Source organism: Phyllostomus discolor, chromosome 1, assembly GCF_004126475.2.
Source record: "Phyllostomus discolor isolate MPI-MPIP mPhyDis1 chromosome 1, mPhyDis1.pri.v3, whole genome shotgun sequence".
Taxonomy (NCBI): Eukaryota; Metazoa; Chordata; class Mammalia; order Chiroptera; family Phyllostomidae; genus Phyllostomus; species Phyllostomus discolor.
This window is the reverse complement of record NC_040903.2, coordinates 7,657,172-7,682,508: the sequence shown is the minus strand read 5'-3', so window position 1 is coordinate 7,682,508 and position 25,337 is coordinate 7,657,172. Positions and strand designations below refer to the sequence as shown.

At 50.1% G+C, this 25,337-nt stretch overlaps 1 protein-coding gene and 1 long non-coding RNA gene across 2 annotated transcripts in view; one reads left to right on the top strand and one right to left on the bottom strand.

The window, feature by feature from the left end:
- Positions 1–19,597, top strand: part of LOC118499071 — a 24,934-nt gene extending 5,337 nt beyond the window's left edge. Inside the window, exons 3-4 of the long non-coding RNA XR_004901577.1 lie at positions 18,798–19,002; positions 19,518–19,597. This is a non-coding gene — a long non-coding RNA (uncharacterized LOC118499071). The remainder of the gene's footprint in view (positions 1–18,797; positions 19,003–19,517) is intronic.
- Positions 9,573–25,337, bottom strand: BST1 (bone marrow stromal cell antigen 1). The gene is made up of 9 exons (XM_028508193.2): positions 25,097–25,337; positions 23,760–23,886; positions 20,700–20,835; positions 19,562–19,644; positions 17,958–18,034; positions 17,539–17,631; positions 14,335–14,421; positions 11,350–11,408; positions 9,573–9,895 (listed from the first exon to the last, which is right to left on the bottom strand). The coding sequence occupies exons 1-9, from the start codon at positions 25,246–25,248 to the stop codon at positions 9,864–9,866; spliced, it is 846 nt and encodes a 281-aa protein (XP_028363994.1). The 5' UTR covers positions 25,249–25,337; the 3' UTR covers positions 9,573–9,863.

Below are 25,337 nucleotides of genomic sequence, written 5' to 3'. Positions count from 1 at the left end.
TATTTCTTTCTCTTGCCTGGTTGCTGTGTCTAGGGCTTCTAGAACTAGGTGGAATAAGAGTGGCAAGAGTAGGCATGCTTGTCTTGTTCCTGATTTTAGAAGAAAAGCTCTCAGTTTTCGCCATTGATTAAGCTATTGGCTGAGGGTTTGTCATATATGGCCTTTATTATGTTGAGGTATTTCCCTTCTACAATCATTTTATTGAGTGTTTCAATCACAAAGGGAAGTTGTATTCCATCAAATGCTTTTTCTGTGTCTATTGACAAGATCCTATGATTTTTATCCTTTCTTTTGCTAATGTGGTGTGTTCTACTGATTGATTTGTGTGTGTTGAACCATCCTTGTGCCCCTGGATTGCAGCTCACTTGTTCATGTTGTATTATTTTTTTAATATATTGCATTCGATTTGCTAGTATTGTGTTAGGGTTTTTGCCTCTATATCGATGAGAGATATTGCTCTGCGGTTTTGTTTTTTGTGTTATCCTTGCCAGGTTTTGGTATCAGGGTTATTTGTCGGCCTCATAAAATGTGTTAGGAAGTATTGCCTCTTTTTCAATTTTTTGGAAGAGTTTGAGAAGAATAGGTATCAAATCTTCTTTGAATGTTTGGTAGAATTCACTAGCGAAGCCATCTGGTCCTGAACTTCTATTTTCTGGGAGGTTTCTGATGGTTGTTTCGATTTTCTCACTGTTTCATCAGTCTATTTAGATTCTCCAATTATTTATAAATCAGTCTAAGAAGGTTATATATTTCCAGGAACCTGTCCAGTTTTTCTAGGTTTCATTGGTTATTAGTGTGGATATATGGAACCCTCTTGGGGTCTTAAAGTGGCAGCTTCCACTTCTCAGCAATGCTTGTGCCCTTCTTGCGAGTACTGGGCTCCGGTTTGCCCCCTTCCTTGGTGCCAAAAGTCTCCCGTGAAGTGCAACGCTGAGCTCTGCATCTCAAAAGCCTATTACTTAAGCTCCAGCCACTGCTAAGTCTTCCGTGAGGATTCATTGTCACGAGATCCACTTTTCTGCACTGAGGAATTTTGGAAAGACTCAACACACAGAAGAATAAGAGTTCGGAGGCGGATCAGCTGTGCTTTGGGCCGTGGAGTGGGGCCGTGAACAATCCTCCGCGTGGTGCTCTGAAGTCGCTCACGTCTGCTTAGCACCCCGGGCAAACATCACTTCTATTATCTAACGAATAGAGGAGTCAGGAAAGCTGGTCTCCACTTCACAGGTCTGTTTACGTCGCTTACTGTTGACATATTCATCGGTTTGCGAGGGCCGCCGTAACACGATATAAACCGTGTGGGGTGGGGACGCAGTTCAGACCCCGGCCAATGTATTCAAGGCGAGCTCCAGACACGGGTCTGCCAGGCAGCCACCGCACGTCTCTGAAGACCCACGGGAGGGTGTCGGCACGTTTTTTATCAAAGTCCTGGGCCTTCCGACATGTATTTTATATCAATACATATACTAAGTCAATGTGTACTTTAAATGCAACATGTATTTTAAATCAACGTTCAGGAATGCTTTTAGGATTTTTCCCTCATTCTTTTCTCCTTTTTTATCTACCAGCATCGCCAGATGCCTGGGAACCTAAGTCCACCCCCGCCACACGCCCTCGTTCTCGGGCCTCTGTGCATGCCCTGCCTCCGCGACGTGGGCACCAGGCGCGTCAGGTGTCTCCGCCACGGAGGGCTCACAGACAAGGGCCTGAAACCCCTTTCCAAACTGGGCTTCTATTTCACCCAGTTTCCACCGAAGTTTGTGGGGGACGTTGGTAGGGTTCGATGGGGCGAGGCAGGCCTGTGATCACGTCAGGGTTCCCACAGCCCTTGGCCTTTGCGGCCCCGTGGGCGTGGGAGGCCCTTGTGTCTTCAGACTTGCTGAGCTGTCAGCATCGTTACCACCACGGTGTCCACTTCCTCTTCAGTCCTGAAAGTCCCCTGGTACCAAGTCCACTGTGCTGGAGGGACAACCCTTCAAGGTGGCTGCAGAAGAGACCCAGAACAGGGAAGACCGGAGCTCAGTTCTCCCGAGAGCCCACCCAGTTCTCTCTCTTGTGCTCTGGGGCTTTCCGTGAGCGCTTCTCTTGTGGCCCAGTGCCTGACAGTCCCTCCCTCACTCAGCAGATGTGCAGCTGGTGCCCACTGCGCACCTGGCGTGACGCTGGCGCTCACCGTGGCAACTGATGACGAACCCGAGCTCGTGTGTCCCTGCTTCTGCTGAGACTGGCTGCCACCCTATCTGCCCTGACCGGGAAAACTCTCAGGAACACCTACGTTGCGTGATCTTGGCCCAGTAATGAAAGCGCTGTACTTCGACATGTTCTCCTCTATAACACAGGGTACCAGTAGAACAGATCTCACGGAGATGGGCGAGGATTAAAAAGGAGCCTGTATAAAAGCACTTAGCCCAGAGCCTACTGCGCAGTAATCTCTTGACCTGTATTAGAAAGCACCGTATTGGTAGTTTATTTATTGTCGGACAGCTCTAGTAGTAGTGGCGATGCTAGGACTCACGCCTACACAGGGCCGACTACGTGTGTGACCCTGTTCTGGGTTCTTCGTGCCCATGGACTCACTCCATTAAATGCAAATTCCGTGTTCATTCCTTCATGCATCAGATGTCCCCTGGGTTGTGGTTTGTCGGGGGGAAGCACTGTGACAGACATGGAGACGAAGGGATGAAGGCACTGTCCTCGAGAGAGACATAAAAACAAATGCGTCTGAAACCGGGACAAAGTGGGGCCTCGAGGAGGAAGCGAGCACAGGTACCGAGTGTGGAGGCTGACACTGAGAACCAGGAGCTGAGGGTGAGCAGGGAGGGGCTCTGGGAACCCGAGACTGGGAGGCAGCGTGGGGGCCAACGGAAAGGTCGGAAAGGTCGTCAGTGCTAGACCCTATTTTGCGCTGATGATTTTGACCCGAGGGGAGGAGGGAGGTTTGCGATCAGGATCTTGACGTAGGCCGATTGCTCGGAAGGCAGAGAGTGTCATAGAAGCTGGGCTGGAGGGGAACCGGATCAGAAGCAGGAGGCCAGTTAGGAGGCAACTGTATGTCTGCAGTCAGCATTGTACCGTGTAAAAAGCCTGGAAGCTGTGGTTGAATGATTCTGTTCTCAGTGGCGTTCCTGATGTCAAACAGCCTCGTGCATGTAAACGTATAAACACGTGTATGTGTTTGAACAGACGTGGAGAAAACCCTCCTGCTTTGCGCGTAGTGTGACAGACATTTATTTTTCTGTATCGTTTAAAGTTGTTCAAGGGTGTTATTACTTTTACATTCAGATAAAAGTAACATTTCTTTTCATTCTTTAAAGAGTAAAACATTTTCTTGTCCATGGAACTCAAAGCAGCAACATTTCACTAAGTCCCAGGCCACTGTGCTGTGAGTGATGAGCGGGCTGGTAACCAGGCAACCCAAAGGCAGGGGACACCGCGTCCTCCTGAGCCTGGCCCGAGAGACGCCCTTGGCGGGGGCTTCCGTGGGATCGGCCTGCACGGAGCTGGCTGCCCTGAGACAGACCATGAATCAGAAATGAGTTGGGACCTTTTCCCTCCCTTTCTAGTATCCCAAGGTCTTATGCCTCTTGTCACCCTCTCTCTTCACCCACACTGGCGAGACATCACCCATTTCAAACATTTTATTGAAATGTAGCATAAATACAGAACAGTGTGACACAGGGTGCTTTTAATCTTCTCTCGTACCATCCCTGACCTCCTCCAACAAAACTCACATTAAAAGAAAATTAAACTATCACCACCCCCCCCCCGCCTCTGCTTTCTTTTCTGAAGTTCATTCATGTCTCTATTCTCTCATTAAAACCACATGCTGCGTGACCACTTTTTCCAGGCATGGCCAGGCCAGGGACACAAAGATGGGGAAGTCCTCAGAGAAGCCACAGTCCCGAAAGGTGACCACACAGTGGAGATGAGCCATGTTAGGGGGCTTCTCGGATGGCTGGGGCGTGGAGGAACAAAGGGCAGCCAAGGTTCTGATGGGGGCAGGTGACAGAGGATTCCTTGAGGAGATGGGGCTTTAGGTAGGCCTTCAAGTCTGCCAAATGGCAGAGCAGGAAGGGAAGTCAGTGCAGGGAGACCAGCCCGTCGAGACCCCAAGGAGTGAGACAGCAGGGCACTGGGTTAGGCAAGCTGCCTGGTTCGATGGCACCCAGCTGGGTAGAGCTTCTCCAAGAGGTTCGCCGCACTCTTGAGACTCACATCGACGGTCACACCGGTGCACATGCCACAACCTGCCAGTTCTTAGATTTTGCTCCTCTACAGCCTTTCTTTCCAGAGCCTGCTGAGCCCATTCTGAGCTGAGCCTGGCTCGCAGCCCCGCCCACAGTACCTGTCCTCAGTGTCCTGCCACTTCCTCCCTCCCCAGAGTGTTCTGGCTTCAAGGGAGGAATCCACTGTTGCCTCAGGTGTATGTCTGCAGGGTGTGGGAGCTGGAGGCAGGGCAAGTAGCTTCAGGAGGCAATGCTACCTGGTATGCATATCCTGGTAAGGGCATGCTACGAAGTCGCAGAAGGTTTAACACATTTGGTGCAACAAAATTGTGGAGCAAATCTAGGGTCTACAACAAAAGGTCAACAACGGAGAACAATCATTTATTCACCAGATATTTATTGAGCATCTTTTATGTGCAGAGCACTGGGCCGGTGACTGATTATACAACAAGGAGTCCCGCCCTTGCAGGGGCTGCTGTTGGTACCCACCACACAGGGCCAGTTGCTAAGGCTAGTGGCTTTCTTAATAAGGTCACTGGGTGTCTGTGGTGGTTGGCCAGACCTGCACCACAATGGTGGTCCCCCCTGAAGTTAAAGGAATCTCCCACAGCCCACAAATTTGTACCAGGGCTCCTCCTGCTGGACATTTTTTACAATTGCACATCTGATTCAGTTTGTGTCCCCAACTTGAGGCATTCAAAATTAATTTTTTTTTGGCTTTTAGATAAATAATTTATACACAAGGATACATTTATTTTTAGGTTAAGGAAAAAAATGATGCCAAACAAAACAGTAATGATGAGAGTCTCCTTTTATCTTTTCCAGTTCCCTCTCCCTTTCCCAGAAGTGACCACAGTTAGCGATGTGGAGTTTCTCTTCTCAGACCTCTTTCTATCACTCATGCCCACTGGCATTCACGCGTAGAAATACAGTTTTGTTGATTCAGCTTGTTTTCTACGCCAGGGTCCACGTTCTCTGAGCCTCAGATCGTCGGGGGTCCAATGGCCCACCTTCAGGGATGTGGTTGGGATGAAGCAAGGTGGGGACTCCAGAGCGCTGGAAGCCTGATGTGTCCAAAGTGCTCAGCGACCCCCCAGGACAGGTGGGAGGAGCCACCTCATTCACCACGCACGTCCTGCAGCGGGAGAGGTAAACTGAGGCCCTGGTGCCAGAGCGCCCCACCTTCCTGCTTTGGGAACAGCAGGGTCCGGTGCAGTGGGTTTGCAAAGAGGACTTTCATGTGACCTGTGTCCATACAGAGTGCACGGTCTGCTTGGGGAGACAAGGAGTGAAACCACCAAGACGTACGTCAAACCCCAACACTACGGATCAGCTGCCCTGTTAAACCTTCCCAACGACCTTACATGCTTTGTCTCAAATCTACGCCTCCCCAGGCTAAAAACCAACCCTTGTCCACCCCGCCATTCAGCCCTAAGTGCCCACCAGGCTGCAACCTCTGTTCTAGGGTCTCGGGGCACATCCACCGGTGAACAAAAGCAGTAAAAGTCCTGCCCACCTGGAGCTTACGGTCTAACAGGTGGGCAATGGGCAGCCCTGAATAAACTGAACAAGCAACTAAGTCAGCAGATGACGAAGCACCATACACAAGGAAAAGGAGAACAGCCTGAGGGGTCTCGCAGAGTTAGAGCTTGCGGCACGGGCTGTCATTTTAGACGCTAAAGTCCAGGTAGCCTCCCGGAGGTGGGAGGTAACCTGCAGGAGTGAGACCAGTAGCTGCAGGGGCAGCTGGGGGAGGACTTCCAGGCAGAGGGAGCAGCGAGGGCAAAGTCTCCGAGGTGGGAAAGTGCCTGGCGTGTCCCAGGAGTCCACTGTGGCTGAGACCAGAGCAAGGAATGGGAGCAAGGAAAGAGATCGGAGAAGTGGAGGTGGGGTGGGGGAGGGGCTGTTCAGCCCTTACTCCGTGCGACACAGGTGCAATTGCAGGGTCGTGAACACGCAAGTGAGGTGGCTGAGTTGTTAAGGGACTATTCTCTATACTTCATGCGTGTTTGAAAATGTCCCCAATAAAAACGACAAAAATTTCACTCTAATCGCTGGGTTTCAAAGAGGCCATAGGGGTGGGGTAAGGTGGAAGCAGGGAGAGTCATTAGGGTTCAAGGCTGTAATCCAGGCGGCAGACTACAGCAGCTCAAAGCAGGCTGGGCAAAGCAGACTGGATTGTTCGGCGATTCTGTAAGCCGAACCAGCAAGGGCGAGAGAAGGGAAGGAGTGACAGGTGACTCAAGGTGTTTGAAAGGGCATTTGGGGACTTCTGAAGGGTGGGCTTATCCGTCTAAACAGAAGACTATGGGTAGGCCGGGTTCAGGGTGTGTTAGTTTCCTGTTGCTGCTGTAGTACATTCCGCTGCTCAAACAAAACAGATCCACCCTCTTACAGCTCTGGAGGCCGGAAGGCAGAGAGCAGTTTCACCAGGCTAAGGCCGGGCGCCTGGGGCTCCCTCCCCCTGAGGAACCTCCTGAGGGGAGAGTCTGGTTCTCTGCCCTCAAACTTCAAAGTGCCTCACGCCTCTCTCTGCCACCATCATGTGGCTGTCTCCTCCTCTCCTGTGTCAATGTCCCTCTGCATCCCTCTCGGAAGGACACTTACGATCACACTGAGGGCTCACCTAGACAATGCAGGATAAACTCTGTCCTCAGGACCCTTCAACTTAATCGCATCTGCAAAACCCTCACTTACAGCATAAGGTACACTCCCTGGCCTTGGGAACTAGGACCGGGGTATCTCTGGAAGCCAGGGCTCAGCCTCCCACGGTGGCTGTCTTCAGGAGCTCAGTGTGGGCTGTGCTGCATTTTGAAACAGCCAGGAGGCATCTAAAGGGGAATATTGACTAGACTGTTGAACAGACAAGTGCGGTGTCCGGTGGAAGGCCTGAACTACACTTATTCATTTGCAAGTCCCCAGCCTGTTGATGAGATTTAAAGCCACGAGACTGAATTTAACACCGATAACTCAATTTCCCAACCTCCCTTGCAGCTGGAGCACAAACACGTGGCCAATCAGACGTACCCGCATCTGGGTTCCCCTGGACCTCTGTGAGCACGGTGGACTAAGACAGCAGGTGCCACTCAGGGTCTATTCTAGCCATGGAGGTGCCCAAGGCGCCAGCTTTCCCGGACAGCAATGGCAGAAATTCTAGAAGCATCCAGGTGTGAGCATCACAGGTATTCTCTAAAACCAGACAGGCTACAGTGAGGTCTCCTTTGGGGCAGTTCTGGGCAGGACTCTGGTGTGACCTCCAACCCTGCCTCTCAGGAAGTTTCTGTGAGTGACCTCAAGTCCTTTAATACATCCCATTTCTGCTGAACTACCTGGGGCTGATGTGTGATATGCGCAGTTAGGAATATAAACCAAGGAGCTCCCTACTTGAACTTTAGGAACTGGAACCCTGCGCCTATCCCAAGTGCTGGGGAGTCTTCCTAGTTCCTGTCTAGAAAGGAAGTTGGGAGCTTACACACACACACACCGTTTTATCCGATCTTCACAACAAACCCGCGAGAGGGCTGCCGTTATTTCTGGTTTTGCAGATGAGGTCCTCAGACTCCGACTGTGGAGCTCCTGCCCTGCCCGATGGCTCGGTGTCCCCAGACTGTGGACAGGTGTCTTTAGGGAGTGGAGCAAAGCTCTCTTGAAATGCAGGTTCCAGCCAGGAGCCCCCGGAAGGCCAGGCTAGAAGTTTGGACTCGGTGGTAAGGAACCCCGAAGGCCTTTGAGCAGCGGGAAAGAGGCGGTGGGCGTCACTGTCAGGTGAACAAAGTCGGGTCCTCCTCCCGTGAGTGGACGCCAGAGGAATGCGCGGCGAACTCCCAGGGAGGGAACCACAGAGTGCGGGAGGGGCCTTCAATGCACCAGCCACGGCAGGAGTGCTAGCTCCAAGGACTCATGCGGGCGATGCGGGACCTGCCCTCCCGGCTGCCAAAAGAGCATCGAGATCACCAGGGTGAATTCTGGAGCCTCACAGAGCCGCTTGAGGCCCACTCACTGCTGGGTGGTCCTGAGCGAGTTCTTCGTTAGCTTCTCTGAGCCCAAGTTTCTCCACCCCTGAAGTAAGCATAACAGAACCTACCCACATGGATTCAGATATGGGTGTGGTTGCTGTGGAATTGGCCCAAAGTCCCGTGGCTAGACAAGACGGATGTTCATTTTTTTCTCAGCGATGGGCCACGTGGCTCCAGCCCTGCCCAGGGAGCGTCCAGCCATGCCCCTTTGGGGATGGCTCAGCGCCACGTCTCCTGGGTCCATACAGGGGCCAGCAGGGAAGGGGTCCCCCTTTCCGGGAACACACATCCCTTCCTTCCAAGTGCTTGAGCCAGGAGTTGTACACATCACATGGCCCCGGGGACAAGGGAGGCTAGGAAGTACACTTGTCATTCTTGGCAGCCGTGACTGCAACTGAAATCCAAAAGTTCTGCTACTAAATGAAGGGAAGAAGAGCTATATGGGGCTGATGCACAGTCTCCATCTAACTGTCTGTCTGTCTGTCTGTCTAAGAGACCAGTGCGTGATAAGGACGAAGGAAACATTCTATGTGATGCACACCGCACAGTGCCTGACGTACAGTTGAGGTCCAGCCCTGATTCATTTTCTTTCCATGGCTCATAGGTGAATGGATCCTACAGACATTCACAGAGCACCTACTGTGTGCAACTGTTATAAGATATACAGAGGAAGTTGATGCAATTTCCAAGTCCAGAGAGGCAGATGGCTGGTCTGACATGAAGTGTAAAGTAGCTAGAAAGAGGGAAACGGCCCTGGCTGGCGTAGCTCAGTGGATTGAGCGCGGGCTGCGAACCAAAGTGTCGCAGGTTCAATTCCCAGCCAGGGTACGTGCCTGGGTTGCAGGCCATGACCCCCAGCAACCACACATTGATGTTTCTCTCTGTCTCTCTCTCTCAAAATAAATAAATAAATAAATAAATAAATAAATAAATAAAATCTTAAAAAAAAAGAAAGAAAGAAAGAGGGAAACGCCATCCCCCAGTTCTGTACGAAGTCCTTGGAGCACAGAGAAGGGAGTTTTCAATCCACCTGCAGAACCGGGAAAGCCCCGCAGAGAAGGGACATTTGGGGTTGGGTCTGCAAAGGTGAGTAAGGTTTTAGCAGACAGAAAGAAAGGGGAGGGAAGTCTTCCTGCTGACACAAACGAAAACAATAAAGCACTACATTTTACCCATAAGTCCACCTAAACTTAGGTATGGATGTAGGTCCAGACGTAGGTAATACCCATGTTCTGTGCTGGCCCCGGGTTCTCAATACCAGCATTGTGGCTGGACCAGCCCTGGCCATTCTTCTTGCAGTTGCAAGATGCCCTTCAGCGATAACCAGCAGAAAGCTTTGAAAAAAAATGTTTATTGCTTTCTGGACCTGAAAATTACCCAACACACCTGGGGCTACACAGCAAGGTTGCAGGTTGTGAGTAGAAAACACAGGTCTGGGGTTCTGCCTTAACCGGGGGTCACGATGGGTGGAGGGTTAGGGTTTCGGGGCTCACTCCTTATTGGGTGGGTACACAGGGGACTCAAAATGGGCTCGGGTGCCGGCTCTCCAGTCAGTGGCCGGTGATGTCGTGCAGTTTCCTGTCGTGGACCTGGAGGCAGACGCCTCTTTGCAGTGGGCGGCTCAGGAATCAGAGCCTATGTCAGGCACATGAGCTACAAAAAAGAAAAGAGAAGAAAAGGAACACCTGTCAGGGCCCACGGCACACTCCAGTGGTGGCAGAGGAGGGGACAAAGGAGCACCCGCCTTAGACTTCGGCGGGAGCGCACGTGGGTGAGACTTTTAGAAACATCAAAATGTAAACCGCACACATCCTCTGAGCCCGCAAGGCCACTGCTGGTGCTCTGTCCCACCCCAGTGCGTGCACGAGAGCTCACCGTGGATAACCAAGGATGCCTCTCGGCGCGGTTTATAACCACAAAACAGCAACAGCTGCCACCTAACACTAAGTGAGCCTGTGACTGGGCAGCGACTGGTGACGCAGTGGCCACTGTGAAGAATCCCCCGAGGCCCCCGGAGACTGAATTGGACAGCTGGAGCAGAGCCCGAAGGGCGCCCTTGTACCGTGCCGTGCACGACGCCCGAGGCAGAACGGCACACCTAGCACCATCGCTTTTTGTACAAAAACAAAGGCAAATAAATGCGTGAAAATATAAGACCATGCCAAAACCAAACAAACTTACATCTGTGTCTAGTAACAAGTGTATGTTGAGCATTGAGGACATATGGCAAGAGGTGGGTGAAAAATGTTAAAAGAAATTGCTTTGAGAAACTGGAGGAGAGGGAAAAGAAATCCATTCATTGTTGACGACAGGTGAGTACTGGAAACAACCTAAATGCCCGCCTGTGGGTGGCGGCCGAAGCGCATCACGGTGCAGGGGCATGACAGAGCACCACAGAGCTGCCGGAAGGCAGGAGGCCGCTCCATCCACAGACACGAATACAGCGCCGAGCACACTGCCGTGTGATACGTCCAGCCGTAGCACCCTGTGTGCACTGCTACTTATATGCGCAGTACCGTGTAAGAGAGAGGTGTGTGTGTGTGCATGCGTGTGTATTGTTAAAGGCACAGACTATTCTAGAAGGATACACGGGGAACTAGCAAGAGGGGCAAAATAATGTTAAATGTAACCTGTAATTGAAAGCATTTTTTTTTAAAGAAATAGTGGTTGCCTCTGGGTAGGGAATTGGGTGACTAGAAATAGAGGAAAAAAGATGTTCTCTTTCTCAACCATGTTATAGCTATGAATTCCAACCCATGCCTATATATTACTTTTTAAAAAATAAGGTAATTTTAAAACCAGTTAGGATTAAGAAATAAATTTTAAAACTTATTTAAAATGTATTAATCCCCCTGCCGCCCCATCCCTAGCATTTCTGCTGCATCAGGGCAGGTTCGACTCTGCATTCACGGCAGGCTCAGCCGGCAGGTGTGTGCCACCCCTGCACCAGCCCAGCAGCCCACACTGAGAGAAGTGCAGGGCAGAAGCAAACCCAACTCAGCAGCCGGGCATTTTGCAAAACTCATATTGCAGTTCATCAGTGTTTTGTAAAGAGTACGGACTGGTTATCTCAGGAAGCATGAGGTTGGGTTAAGATATGTACTTACACTTTAGGGCACAGTCAGGATGAGTGCTGTGGTCCACGCACTTCAAGAGCTTCACTGGGCTATAGGATGAAGAAAATAATAATATTTGAGGGCCTGTGTAAATGGCTTTTGTTCACTAAGCAGCTACGCTGTGCCTGCGAGGTCCTGGGGACACAAAGTCTCTGACCTCAAAGAACCCAATTTTGTTTTTTTTTTATTTGTTTTTAAAGCTTTATTCCAGCTGTTATTTTTAAAGCCTTGTTTATTATTAGAGAGAAGAGAAGGGAGGGAGAAAAAGAGGGAAAGAAACATCGATGTGTGAAATCACATTGCCCCCAACTGGGGACCTGGCCCACAATCTAGGCACGTGCCCTAACTGGGAATCGAACTGCTGACCTTTTGGTTCACAGGCTGGCACTCAGTCCCCTGAGCCACACCTGCCAGGACCTGTTTTTCTTTTTAAATATTAGCTAGCATTTTTTAAATGCTCATTATGTACCAAGAATTACATATCTTACATAAATTATGCTCTATCCACAACAACTCCATAGAACGGGTACTATATGATTATTCCCATTTCATAGTTGAGAGAGCTGTCCACAGGACTTGCCCAGGTTCTCACAGTGGCAAGTTGTGCAGCCGCACTTGAACCCTGCAGGCACACTTCTGTATGCATGTACTTTAGGCAGAAGGTTGGACTTGGAAGCACATGGGCAATGGCTGATGCCCAGCACAGGAAAGAAAGCTAAATGGCTCTGCACGGTGGAGGGGGGACGATGTGGGGCCCCAGGGCAGCTGGGAGGGGAGGAAGGACAGCAGAGGTCAGAAGAGCCACACAGCCGCAGCACCCTGGACATGCGGAGGGAGGCAGGCTAAGAGAACCTCTCCCCCGACAGCAGGACCGGAGGGGACTTGACAAGAACAGGAAACACACTGTTTGCTCTGTGACATGCTGGGGACTCCTCTCAGGGACCTGCCTACTTTTCAGTAAAGTCTACACAACACAGATATTTTTTTATGAGAGGAGTTATTCTGTTCCCTGCCCCCCACCCCCCCGAAAAAACTCATGGAGTTTTAGTAAGTCTGGTTCAAGCAGAGACTAGCCAGGAGGTAAAACAAGGTATGAAAACACAGCACCTCACCAAAATTGCAAGAGCCAACGTCACCTGAATTTTGTGGGGCAGGAGGTCTCCCTGACACGGAGCTTGGAGTTTGATTTGTTAACATTTATCTCTTAAACCTTCATCTCTTAAACCTTCTGTTACCTGCTCTGTGCTCCCAAGAACAACACGAGGCCCCAACTCAACACGGAAGGAGCCCACAGGCAGTAGAGAACGGGGAGTTGGGGGGAGTGAGTCAGGCCTGAGAGGGAACAGCCCTAAGGCCCGCGTAGCTGAGGAGGGCACCAGAGTAGGTAAGAGCAGATCAAGGCCACGAGGACGGCTGGGAGCCAGAAGGAGATGTGGACTCTGGCCGGGCCTCCCTCGTGGGTGGATGACTTATCAAATGACAGCCTCCTTGGGGTCATTCCTGGACCGAAGCAAAGCGACCATAAATGTGAAATTCTCAGCCACACATTTCCCCCGTCTTTGAGCTGTTTTAAAGTCAGGACTAACTTCTTAAAAGTTGGCTAAGATCTGGTGCACTAAGAAAGGAGGAGTCCTACAGCAGGGAGAAAAGGACAGCGGCGCAAGGCTGTGTTCCAAACTCAGGTCCGCCTGTCTCTGAGTGCGGACCTTGGGAAGCTCAGCTAGCCTCTCTGAGCCTGACTCTGCCCGTCCATAAGAGGAGCTATTTATATAATGCTTGGAATCAGGCAAAACTAACCTACGACCTCATAGTCCGGAGAGTGGTCGCTGCTGTGGGCAGGGAGAGACTGAAAGGGAGGCCAGGGGAGACACTGGGGTGCCGGTTCCGTTGTTTCTTGATCTGGGTGCTGGTTCCATATGTGTGTTGAACTTGCTGAGAATCCATTCAACTGAATACATATGGTTCGTGAGTGAATTTTTCTGTACGTAGGTTGTATTTCAAAAAACCAATAATTGGCTTTCATTTGTCTTTAAAAGAGGGGGATAACAACACCTGACTTTCGAGCTTCCTGAAAGCATTAGCAACAATAATAGGTGAGTGACGTGTACAGCTTCAAGCTGTGGGAAAAGAGAACAGCTTTGAGGACTCATTCTCTTGGGGAGACACGAGCTGGGGGAGCCCCACACTTCCGGGGCTCTGCTATGATGGGAGGCTTATTCAGCCCCCGAGGCTTTCAGAAGGCAGTGTGATACGGAGCTGGCTGGAAGGTCGTGGGCGCTGGGCAAGGCTGCAGATGTCTTCGGCACCCTGCCATACCCTCAAGCATGTGGGAAAACCACTAAGTCCTCGAAGGGCAAGACCCATGGCTCTGAGGAATGAAACAAGCCCACACACTTAGGGGAGGAATTCCCAGTGGAGGGCGGGGCTTCCCACCGGCTCCGGCTTGCAGGCAAACTTACCTGCATTTCCGAGAATCGGAAACACCCTCAAATGCTATCTGATTTTAAATATATAACGTTCCCCACCCACAATGTGTTCGCTAAATGGTAGCTAGTACTGTTTTCCTACTAGCCTACAGTCAAGAGGCTCCTACCTGCGAGAATCTCAAACGCCACCTTAGCGCCTATCACGGGTAAAGAGACCACGGGCGGCGTGCCACCCAGAGATGCAGGCACCATGCTTCCTGTTCGCAGGTTACCCGCCATGCCCTTAGCAAGGGAACAGCAAACTGGACACGCACAATGGCAAAGGGCTGTGCTCTGTCTGTTCTGCGAGCTAACTGAAAAGGGTTCTGGACAGAGGTCAGGGGAGCCAGGCAGAACCCTGGCCAGAAGGCACACTCAGTCCCCACACCCAGTGACAGCCCAGGAGGTTCAGCCCCTTGGTCCTTAGAGCTGATCCCTGCAAAACCCTTTCCACAGCCCCCTACCCTCTGAAATTCCCAAATACATGCACTGGCTACAATACACCACTTACAGGTGATCGTTAATGCAGCTGTACTGAAAACCCATTTCCTTCAGCCTCTCCTCCAGGATCTTCACACTGCCTTCTCCACAGGATTCCCTAAAATGGAAAAACATAAAATAGAGTAAGAGGAGGGAAGAAGTTTTTTCTAGATTAATTAAAATTTATTTTGATCCCTGTCTGGTGTAGCTCAGTGGATTGAGCGCAGGCTGCAAACCAAAGCATCGCAGGTTCGATTCCCAGTCAGGGCACATGCCTGGGTTGCAGGCCATGGTCCCCAGCCACCGCACATTGATGTTTCTCTCTCTCTCTCTATCTCCCTCCCTTCCCTCTCTAAAAATAATAAATAAATACAATCTTTAAAAAGTTTATTTTGATCATGTGCTCCTGGGGTAGCCTCCTCTCTGGAGAACTACAGCGGTACCTCGGCACTCGTCAGTAATTCCTTCTGGAACTCATGGCGAGTGCCAAAGCCGACGAGTACTGAACAAGCGACAAGTGATGAAGCACTCTCTCTTGAAGGGCGGTGTCGTGACTCACACAAGTTCTCGTGACTCACACAAATTCTAGCAAGCATGACGAGTCCCAAGCAAGTGCCCAGTGCTGAAACATATTTTCTCGTCAAAATGCGACAAGTCCATGGTTTGACCCGTTCTGAAGCCGACGACCACCAAGGTGTGACTGTAACTGGGAAAGTCCCTGGACCCAAAAGTGCCGCAGCAGTACACCTGTGCGACCCCAGAGGGGCTGGTCTGAGCACCCAACACTGAGTCCAAAGTTGCGGTTGGAGTCTCAGCGCATTTCCTGGCCCCACCCACCAACACAGCTCCGGGACCGTTGGCCACCTTGTTCAGCCGACGGTGTATTAAGTCAGTGTCACATGGCAACAAAAACGTATGAATCAAAAACATTAGAAAACACAAGTAAACAAAAGGGAGAGAACCCCAAATCTCACATTATTAGAGATAACTGCTGCTAACAGTTTGATGGTATCTCTTTCTAGACTTCTAAAATATATTCCCGTGAGACTGTTAAAATATAACAGTGGGGTTCTGCTGCCCGATGCATTTTGCTTTCTGGGTTTGCCCGTGTCTGTGAACCTATGCATATACCTGCCCTGATTCTTAATACCTATGTGCTCCAGTCCCTCCCATGACTGGAACATATTTCGTAAGACTTTGTTAAAGATCAAGATTCATTCCCAGATTTCAATGCCATTGGCATCACAACAAACCTTGACGATGCTTCATTTTTTCTTACACACACCCTTAATTATCTGCTTCCTTAGCATAAACTCCTGAAAAAGGGTTTTCCAGCACCAAGCTTCTGAACACATTTTAAGGCTCTTGAAGAGCACTGCCAAACCGAACCTCATATTGACCACTGCCACGGAGCATGAGATGTCCATGCCCCCCAGTTCTCATCCACTGGGGCCCTCGCCCCGCCCCGCATCGTGATTGAGCAGAGGGGTGTACACAGGCAAACAGCTGTGGTCAACAGACACGGTGTTCCCATCGCAGGCAGGGTCCTGCCTCAGTTTACAGGGCATGGGAAGGCAAACAACTTGCCCACCGTAAAGCGAATAGGCAGGGAGCGTACAGGGGGGACCGGAGTGACGGAAGGAAGCTTTCCCAGAAGAAGTGGAATCCCGGGCACTGTGTGAGTGAAGAGGGCAAGGTGTCGAGTGACGTCATGTTTCAGAACCTTGCTACAGTGTGGGACGATGTCTTTCTCTGGGCCAAGCTCGCTACTTAGAATATTTTAGTAAGCAGTGACATGGAGGTTTCAGAACACCTAGACACAGGGCTCAGTCGAGGGGTTATTGGACTATTTATTTTAAAATAAAGGCATAAACACAATCAGGTATGAGCGTGTTGTTTTGAGCTCCTTGTCCATGTTTTTTTTTTTCCTGAAGATCTCAGCAGTTCAGGACCCCCTGCTTTCTTAGCGCGTGACCTGCAGCTCCCCCTTCCCACACAAATGCACACACAGGTGTTCTAATCCCTTTACCACCCATCTCTCCTGCAGCCAAAGTGACGGTCTGAGATGACATTCCACTTCAGTTTCCTTGTGTCCCTAAAGGTGGGTTCGGAGGACATGCTTTCTCTGATAGATCCCTTAACCCAACAACAAGCATCATGTTTAGACAAAGAGCAACTTCGCACAGAAATAAGAAAAACAGTGCATACTGTTTTCCACGCAACAACAAGCATAATTTGTCTTCCGGAAAGGGAGAGGCAAGAGGATAACAATCACTCATCGTATGATGAGTCTTAGAGGGCTCTGGGGGCCGGAAGTGGGGAATTTGCCAAGATTCTCCAGAATACACTTTCAATAACACGTCCGCTCCTTGGGGTCGGCCATGCTCTCCTGCACCTGACGTCAGCCTTCAGGACCAGAGCCCCAGCGTGCCTCTGCAGCAGCAGCGCCGCGGCTGCACAGCTTTGACTAGGCTTGGCCTCATTGGCTTGTCTTTGAACCAATGGTATTTTAAGTTTTTCATCTGCAGTTTTGCTTTCAAGGATAAAAGGGATAGCCCTGGCTGGTGTAGCTCAGTGGATTGAGCGCGGGCTGCGAACCAAAGTGTCGGAGGTTCGATTCCCAGCCAGGGCACATGCCTGGGTTGCAGGCCATAACCCCCAGCAACCGCACATTGATGTTTCTCTCTCTCTCTCTATCTCCCTCCCTTCCCTCTCTAAAAATAAATAAACAAAATATTAAAAAAAAAAGAAAGGGATGAGTTTAAGTTTGCATTTACATAAACTCAAGTGGTTTCCCAGAAAATGTGGGTCGTAAAAGTTTCCTTGGCCACTTCTCTGAGACCCAGTTGTGGAATCGATTGTTACATAGTCTTTGGGTTGATTCATAGAACTCCTGATAGGAGTTTGGAGCTTCATATGACCAGAAAGAGAAACTGGGCTCTGTCCCACACAAGTGCATGAGGAACTCTCCCATCAAGGCTGCCCAGGTTGCTCAGAGAGAAATGCGACTTCCGTTGGCCGCGACGAGTGTCTGGGTACAGAAGGTTTTCTCTCTGGGCTGAGGGCTGGCTAGTGGCATTCCCAGAGAGTCGAGCCTTTGCTTTTCTCTGCCCACATTAGAGACAGAAGAGACTATTGTTCCCGCAAACATGAAAATGTGAAACGGGCTTGATCATATCACACCCGAGAAAAGCGTGTTTGCACTATTATCCTCACTAAGAGCACCAGAACTTACAGGATGGGTCCTCCGATTTCATGCATGACCCAGATCTCAACGTGTGTGATTTTATCCTTCTGCAAGTGGGGAACTTCAAAATCCGCAAAAAACCTGAAAAACAGGAAAGACACCCCTTAAAGTACTAAAGCAACATGCCACTGTCCCCATTTCATTGGCAGTTGATTTACACATTACTTCTGTTTTCGAGCTTTTAGGGGGTTATGTTTCAGCCTTAATTTTTAGATTCCTTATTTTATTCCAGCTTTCATCATCTGTTAATGATGTATAAACCTATCTCTAGCCTTCAGATCTTTGGACTGTTTTGCTTCACCTGAGCAAAGCATTATGAATTGGGACCATTCTCTTCAGCCTGCATTCCAAACAACTAGACACACACTTTGGCATCTCTGCTGCAGTTGCTGGTGCTGCATTCTTACCCTTTTACAGGATAGGCTCCTCTGGGCTCCGAGCCATTCAGCATGACATGGACCACACCAGAACTATCCTTTGCGTACTGCAAGGAAAAAAAAATGAGCACTTAGAGTAAATTGACCTATCTTTTTTCAGCTGTAAACTGGCCAACTTTTCATTTATTTATTTTGAGAGCAAGAGAGAGAGAGATTTGTTGTTCCACTGATTCATGCATTCATTGGTTGATTCTTGTATGTACCCCGACGAGGCATCCAGCCCGCAATGTTGGCGTATCGGGACAACATTCCAACCAACTGAGCTACCCGGTGACCAGTTTTTTTACATTGACAATTGTCAGTACGAGCAAGGGTGTGATAAGTTTGATATTTCATACAGCTAGAAAGGATGGAAACTGGTATATCTTGGAAAGCAAACTGCTTTGAAGTGTCAAAGACTCATAGACTCAAGTAATTCCACGCCTGGGGGATCCACCCTAAGAAAATAATGCGAGGCCCTGGCTGGCGTAGCTCAGTGGATTGAGCATGGGCTGCGAACCAAAGTGTCGCAGGTTTGATTCCCAGCAAGGGCACATGCCTGGGTTGCAGGCCATAACCCCCAGCAACTGCACACTGATGTTTCTCTCTCTCTCTGTCTCCTTCCCCTCCCTCTCTAAAAGTGAATAAATAAAAAATCTTTTTAAAATTTCTTAAAAAAAAAGAAAGAAAATAACGCGAAACAGTATCAGACTCCAGCAGTGCCTCGGCTGGAGTGGGCTAGCTCATGCTGCCCTCACAGACAACCTCCAAATCGCAGTGGCTTTAAACACCGGAGATTTACTTCTTGCTCGCACTGCGTGTTCATCCCAGGTCCCCTGGGGTTTTGCTCCCTGCGCCCTCACTCTGGGCCCCAAGCTGAGGAAGTCTGCACATCCGCCAAGTCACTGGTTACCAGTACCAGGAGGGGAGAAGGGGAAAGTGGCAAATCACAGAGCAGTTCTTAAAGGCTTTCTTCTACCCACAAGTCACAAAGCCACTCTCGTACACACACCTCACTGGCCTGTGTAAGTCACACGTTAAGTAACTTCAAGAGGCGGAGGAGGGCAAACCACATGCTCAGAAGATGAGCCAGAAACATTTGGCTGATGAATGCACAACACAGCCTACAGATGATGTGTTGTAAAATTCTGCACCTGAAGCCTATACAATTTTGTTCACCAGTGTCACCCCAGTAGAAAAACACTTGATGAAGAGCCCTGGCTGGTGTGGTTCAGTGGCTCAAGTGCTGGTCTGCGAACCAAAGGATCGCCAGTTCAATTCCCAGTCAGGGCATGTGCCTGGGTTGAGGACCAGATCCCCAGTAGGGGGCATTCAAGAGGCAACCACACATTGATGTTTCTCTCCCTTTCTTTCTCCTTCCCTTCCCCTCTCTCTAAAAATAAATAAATAAAATCATATATATCTATATATATGAGTATGTGCCAATACTTGGAAAAAAAAGAATGTTGCAAAGGTGAAAAGGGAGGCTCTGAGTGGTTAAGTAATGACCAGGTGGCCCAGTCCCTGAACCCCTCTGTCCCATCGTCCCAGGACCCGCCTGTGCCCAGCCACCCAGCCATCCATCCCGGCACTACCTGCATGGAAGCCCTTTTCCAGAAAGAATCCACAGCATTGTTTTCGCAATCCTCCGACGTAGGGCACGACTGGTAATGGAGCCCTGGGGGGGGAAACAGACAAACACATTTCACTTCGAAGATTATTTTGGGAAGAATTAATTTAAAGTACTTGCTGGCTCTACAAAATATATCCAGCCTGTGCTCTGCACAAGGTGCTCAGGTCGAATAGCCAGAGTCGTGCCCACTCAGTCCACAAGGAGCCCAGCGAGTGACCGCCCAACCCGCGGGACGGAGACATCCCTCATCTTGCTGGGCACACGTGTGGGAGGCGGAGAACAGAGCGGCTGGCTGGTGCGTGAGCCTGGCCAACCGCCAACGCATTGGCCAGGTTATATATGCACTGGAATGCTAATAAAGGGATTTAAAAAACAGAACCACAAAAACTTTGCTTTACTGGAAGAAGTGCCTCCTCCAATTAGCCCAGGTCTTAAAAGGATTTAAATATCAATATTTAAAACAAAAATAGGAAGCGAGAGTCCTTAGCCAGAAAATAGACATTTTATAACATTTAAAATATACATGTTCAAACGCATTAAACTTCATTTAATGTCAAGGACAACATTCAGCGGATATATACGGCATCTGCGGCCTGTTGACTCTGCTGCAGAAAGGAACATGCTGACTGACAAGCCGATCCAGGGAGAACCCAGCAGGGAAGGCGCGCGCCTGAAGCCCAGTGACGCGCTCGCCTGCCGCGTTCTCAAGGAGACACAGGGCGCATCGCGCGGCTCGAGAGAACATCATTACTTAACATCACCTGAGAGAGTGGTAATGACTTCTGTGCATTATGCACTCTAGGATTCAAACTAGTTCAGGTCATCATCTCTGCAGGCTGATGTCCCAATTTCTCCGAGATCTCTGAGTTTCGGAGAGGTCTCCTGCACGGTGCCTGACCCGGAGGACCGGAAGCCAACTCGCCAGCTTCCCTCTGCTGTTGTTATTGATGGTTGGCATTACCACCCACTTCAGAACACTGGTGGGGGTGGCGATCCAGGGACACAAATGCATAGGCACACATTTAGCACAAGCGGCAGATGCATGGGAGACAGGAACTCGTACTTTGTCTTGTGAGCTGCACGAGAAAAAGGAGCCTTACCGGAGCCGTTTTCCTGGCGGCACCAGCTCAGCAGGTCTACGACCTTGCCGTACAGAACGTGGCTCAGAGGCGTAAGGCGACGGGTGTTCCCCGCATAGCTGCTAACGAGGAACTGGTTGTTTTCCCAGAACAGGGACTAGGGAGAAACAAACACAACGTGAAAATATAACACAAAATCAAAGCCAATTTTTTTCAGGCACAACATCGTCAAGCTCAGTCAGGCAGCCCACGTGCCATTCGGCTCTGACATGCCTCGCGGCAAATGCTCTTTCCTCTCTCTGTCTCAGGTCACCGGCTCAGCGCGCGCCAGGGCCTCCTTCCCCTTTAGTTCCAGGCATGGTGCAGAGATGAGTGAGATTTTCCCAGTAGTACAGTACCATATGTGTGTCTGCACGTGTGTATGAAGATCCCTGCATTTAAACGATCAAGGGACCTGGGTTTGTGATAGATACACTAGATGTGTGATCTTCTTGACCAGCGCATGGCATCTCCTTGTGCCTTGGTTTCCACACCTGGGAAATGGGGAGCCTGAGCCCTTCCTCTTCTCCCACCGCTGTGTTTAGGGTGATAGGCATTCGCAAAAAAAGCGCTTCCTAAAGTGGAAGGTGCCTCGCAAATCTATTACTTTTATATTATACTTTATAGTTCCCTGTAGCCAATCCCCTGGAAGTTTAATGCCCCTGGTATTTTTTGGCAGCTAGAATTAATTGGTTAGGCCTTTGTTCATGTGCTGACGGCGCTTCTGTTCTCATGACTGCAGCTCAGTTGTCTGGGCACTGTCTCCTTGTCAAGCAGGAGGGAGAACTTCAGGAAGGCGAGGAGAATTTATGAGTGTGTCTTGCAGAAGGAAAGAATGTCCCCAAAGTAGCTGCCACCGGTTGCTGCCGCCCAGAAGTCTGGCTGCACAGAATGTTATCTGTGACTACAGAAACAGACTTCTCTCTCAGTTCTCTGGGACTACCCCTCCCCTACTCCCTGGCTGCATAAAAGCTCCACACTGTGCCTTGGGGGACAGATGCATTTGAGAGATCTTGCCCTTTCTGGCGCTCTGCCGAGTCAAATAAGCCTTTCTCTGTCTCTGAGCACCAGTGTCCTGATGTTTGGGCTACTGGTGCAGTGGGTACACAGCCTGAATTCTTTTTTTTTTTAAGATTTTTTTTATTTATTTTTAGAGAGGGAAGGGAGGGAGATAGAGAGAAAAACATCAATGTGCGGTTGCTGGGGGTTATGGCCTGCAACCCGGGCATGTACCCTGGCTGGGAATCGAACCTGGGACACTTTGGTTCCCAGCCCGCGCTCAATCCACTGAGCTACGCCAGCCAGGGCAAATTCTTGAAGGTCGTTCAGCAATATGCCCTCTATCAAGTTATAGTATTTTTACCCAGCAATTCTACTTTGGGATACATCTCCAAAGAAAGCCAAAACGCTAATTCAAAAAGATAAATACATCCCTATGGTCACTGAAGTGTTATTTGCAACAGCCAAGATTCGGAAGCAACCCAAGTGTTCATCAAGAGAAGAGTGGATAAAGAAGTGATACATAACAACGGAATACGACTCAGCCATTAAAAAAAATGAAATCTTACCGTTTGGATACAACATAGATGGACCTAGAGGGTGTTATGCTAAGGGAAATAAGGCAGACAGAGAATGATACGTACTGTATGATTTTACCAGTATGTGGAACTGAAAGAATAATATAAATGAGCCCACAAAACAGAAACAGACTCACAGAAACAAGAGAACCCACTGATGGTTGCCAGATGCGAGGGTTGGGGGGCTGGGCAAAAAGGGTGAAGGAATTAAGAAGCACAGATTGGTAGTCACAGCATCATCACAGGGATGTAAGGTACAGCCCAGGAAATACAGTCAATAATATTCTAATAATTATGTCGGGTGCCAAGCAGGTACTTGAAATATCGAGGGATCGCTCGGTAAAGTACATGATTGTCTAACCATCACCACCATGCTGTGCACCTGAAACTAATATAAAATAATATTATGCCAACTGTAATTGAAAAATAAAAGGTAAAAGGTAAAAGTAATACAGTTATACTGTTTTCACATAAAAATAACGCAAACAGCAATACCCTGCTCGCCCATTCTCTCATCGGATACACAGTAGCCCGACAGGCCCCCGCCCAGACTGGCAGCCCCCTGGCCCGCCCGTTCCCTGTTGCATCCGCAGCCCTCAGCAGGACACCCAGTGCGTGGAAGTAGCTCGGTCAGTATTTACTGAGTTCATTGACTAGAACCAAAGTCCATGCGAAAGGAGAACAAAATTTACAGCTCCCCTTTCACTGTCAGGGAAGCGGCCAGGTTCAAAATATACTTAAAAACCATGTTTTCAGTCTATCACATCTCTGAACCTCCTGGCTCCACTTACCAGTTTTTTACAAAGGAAAAAAAAATTGGTGTTGAGATTGTTTTCATTTGTAAACATCGACGTTACCTGATTTTACAATTGAAAATCAAGTTAAGAATTATTGCATCAGAGACATGAAAACGACCTCTAACGTTCTTTAAACGGAAGGCACTGTTCTAAGAAAGCATTGCACGCAGGCTTTCTCATTTATCTCCCTTGTATTAGACCCAGGAGTGCAGACAGGATGCAGAAATGTGGTTTTCTTCAACTGGAACTGAATGGATATAACCCGAAGGCCCATTAAAAGGTGAAACTGGTTGGTTGTCCGGGAGGCTACTGCATCATGAGCACTTGCTGAGCGAGTCGCGGTTCAGGCCTGCAGGCTCATCTGGGACGGAGATGGCTCATCACCGGCCCGGGGTGGAGGCCCAGCACGAAAGTAGGACAGTACCCTAATGTGGCTGTGCCTTGCACTGACTTGTTGACTTAGAAAATTTCCTTCTGCCCAGACACGCAGGAGACACAGGACCGTTGGTGAAGGGAAAGCCACCTTCCCCCCCCAACTCCCCGAGCGCCACAAGTGCAAGTGATTCGGGAGTTTGTCACCCAGCATTTCAGTGACACTTGTAGGGCCTCTGGAGACCGCTCACTCCCACATCTGCACAGACGGAGAGCCACGTTTGACGGGGGCTCACCTTGTCTCTGGGGATGGAGTGCCTGGAGAGGTTTATGAAAAGGTCGTAGTCGGAGGGCAACACGGAGCAGGGGTCCTTCTGCAGCACGGCGTGGAAGGCTTCCCAGATGGCGGTGCAGTTCTTGTCCCTGGGCAAGAGCACACGTTTGTCAAAGAAGAACACCGCGTCACAACACACTGTATTTCCACTTTTCCCAAAGCACGCCGAGAACTGCACTAGTCACTTGGTCGTGCGTCAACTCTGCCCAACTAAGCATTCAAAAAACACGGGAAGTTGCCACGGCTCATGCCTTCACCCCACCTCAGAAGAAGAAAATAACTAGTTGAAGGGATGGGCTGAGAAACCTGACAATGGAAGTGTCTCTCAGGATGTACCACACACACTTTTCAGAGCTGAGGAAGACTGTCTTGCCCCAGGCTCACAGAAAACGCACCAAGCTAGAGGGTGACAGTTTCAATAAAGCCAAGCCGGTGCCCAGCTTCTTCCTGTAGACCAGGAGGCCCATTGCGCGGCTGGGGCCAGGTGAGGTGGGGCCGAAGTGCAGGACCTTGTAAAGCCAGGAGTGAGCACGGGGCACTGGGCTGAGGGAGTCTGCTGCACTGCCGGGTCCATGCCAGCTTTCCAAAAACATTCCCAGCGGCATTTGCGACCTTGTGCCTCCTGTTGGGTGGGGGGCAACGTGGGTGTTCCTTACAGTATTTCTGACATTTTTTTTGGGCCTGAAAAGTGTCACTTTCAGAACAACTAGCACAAGAAAGGGACGTTATGAAAACTGGGCGGGGGGGGGGGGGGATAGGTCCCAAAGAAGGAACAAAAAAGTAAGAAGCACACGGAGCACAGGGCTGGCAAAAAAGACTCCAACTTTTAAAAAGTCCTCTGGATTAGATCTGAAGTTTGAACCCCTGAAGTGCCTGGACTCGGGGATTTCCTGGATCTGCTTGTTCTGGGTCTGTCATCCGAACTCCGCACTCCCCCTAATCCTCACCTCTAGACTGACCCCCCCCCCACCCACACACACACCCTGCTTCATCTGCATAAACACGCACAAACACCCCTCACCTTCAGACCCTACACACTGACCCCATCACCTCCAGACTCCCCAGCTTGGCTCCCCTGACCTCAGAACCCCCACTCGCTCCCCACCATGCACCCCTCTAGTCAGAACCCCTTACTTCCCTCACGCCCCTGACCTTTAGACCCCATTGCTACCTCCCCACAACACGTTTGCCTCTGGAGTGCCCACTTTCCCTCCCGTGTCGCCCCCCACGCCTTTATTTCCCGTCCCCGCTCCCAGTCCTCTCCTCTTTTGCGCCCCCTCGCCTGCCTGCAGAGCTCACCGCAGCTCGGGATTCAGCAGTGCGAGATACTCGGTGCAGCGGCCCAGGAAGATGCTTTGCAGGTGCTGGGTGGTGCCCTCCCCGCTCCACCGCGAGCGAGCAGCGCCCCCAGATCCAGCAGAGCTGACCGACAGCAGCAGAAGCAGCAGCATCACCGGGAGCAGCAGCGAGCAAGACAGTGCGCACCCCTGGAGAGCCACGCGGGCACTCTGAAGAGCCTCCTGGACTCGCTTCCTCTTTT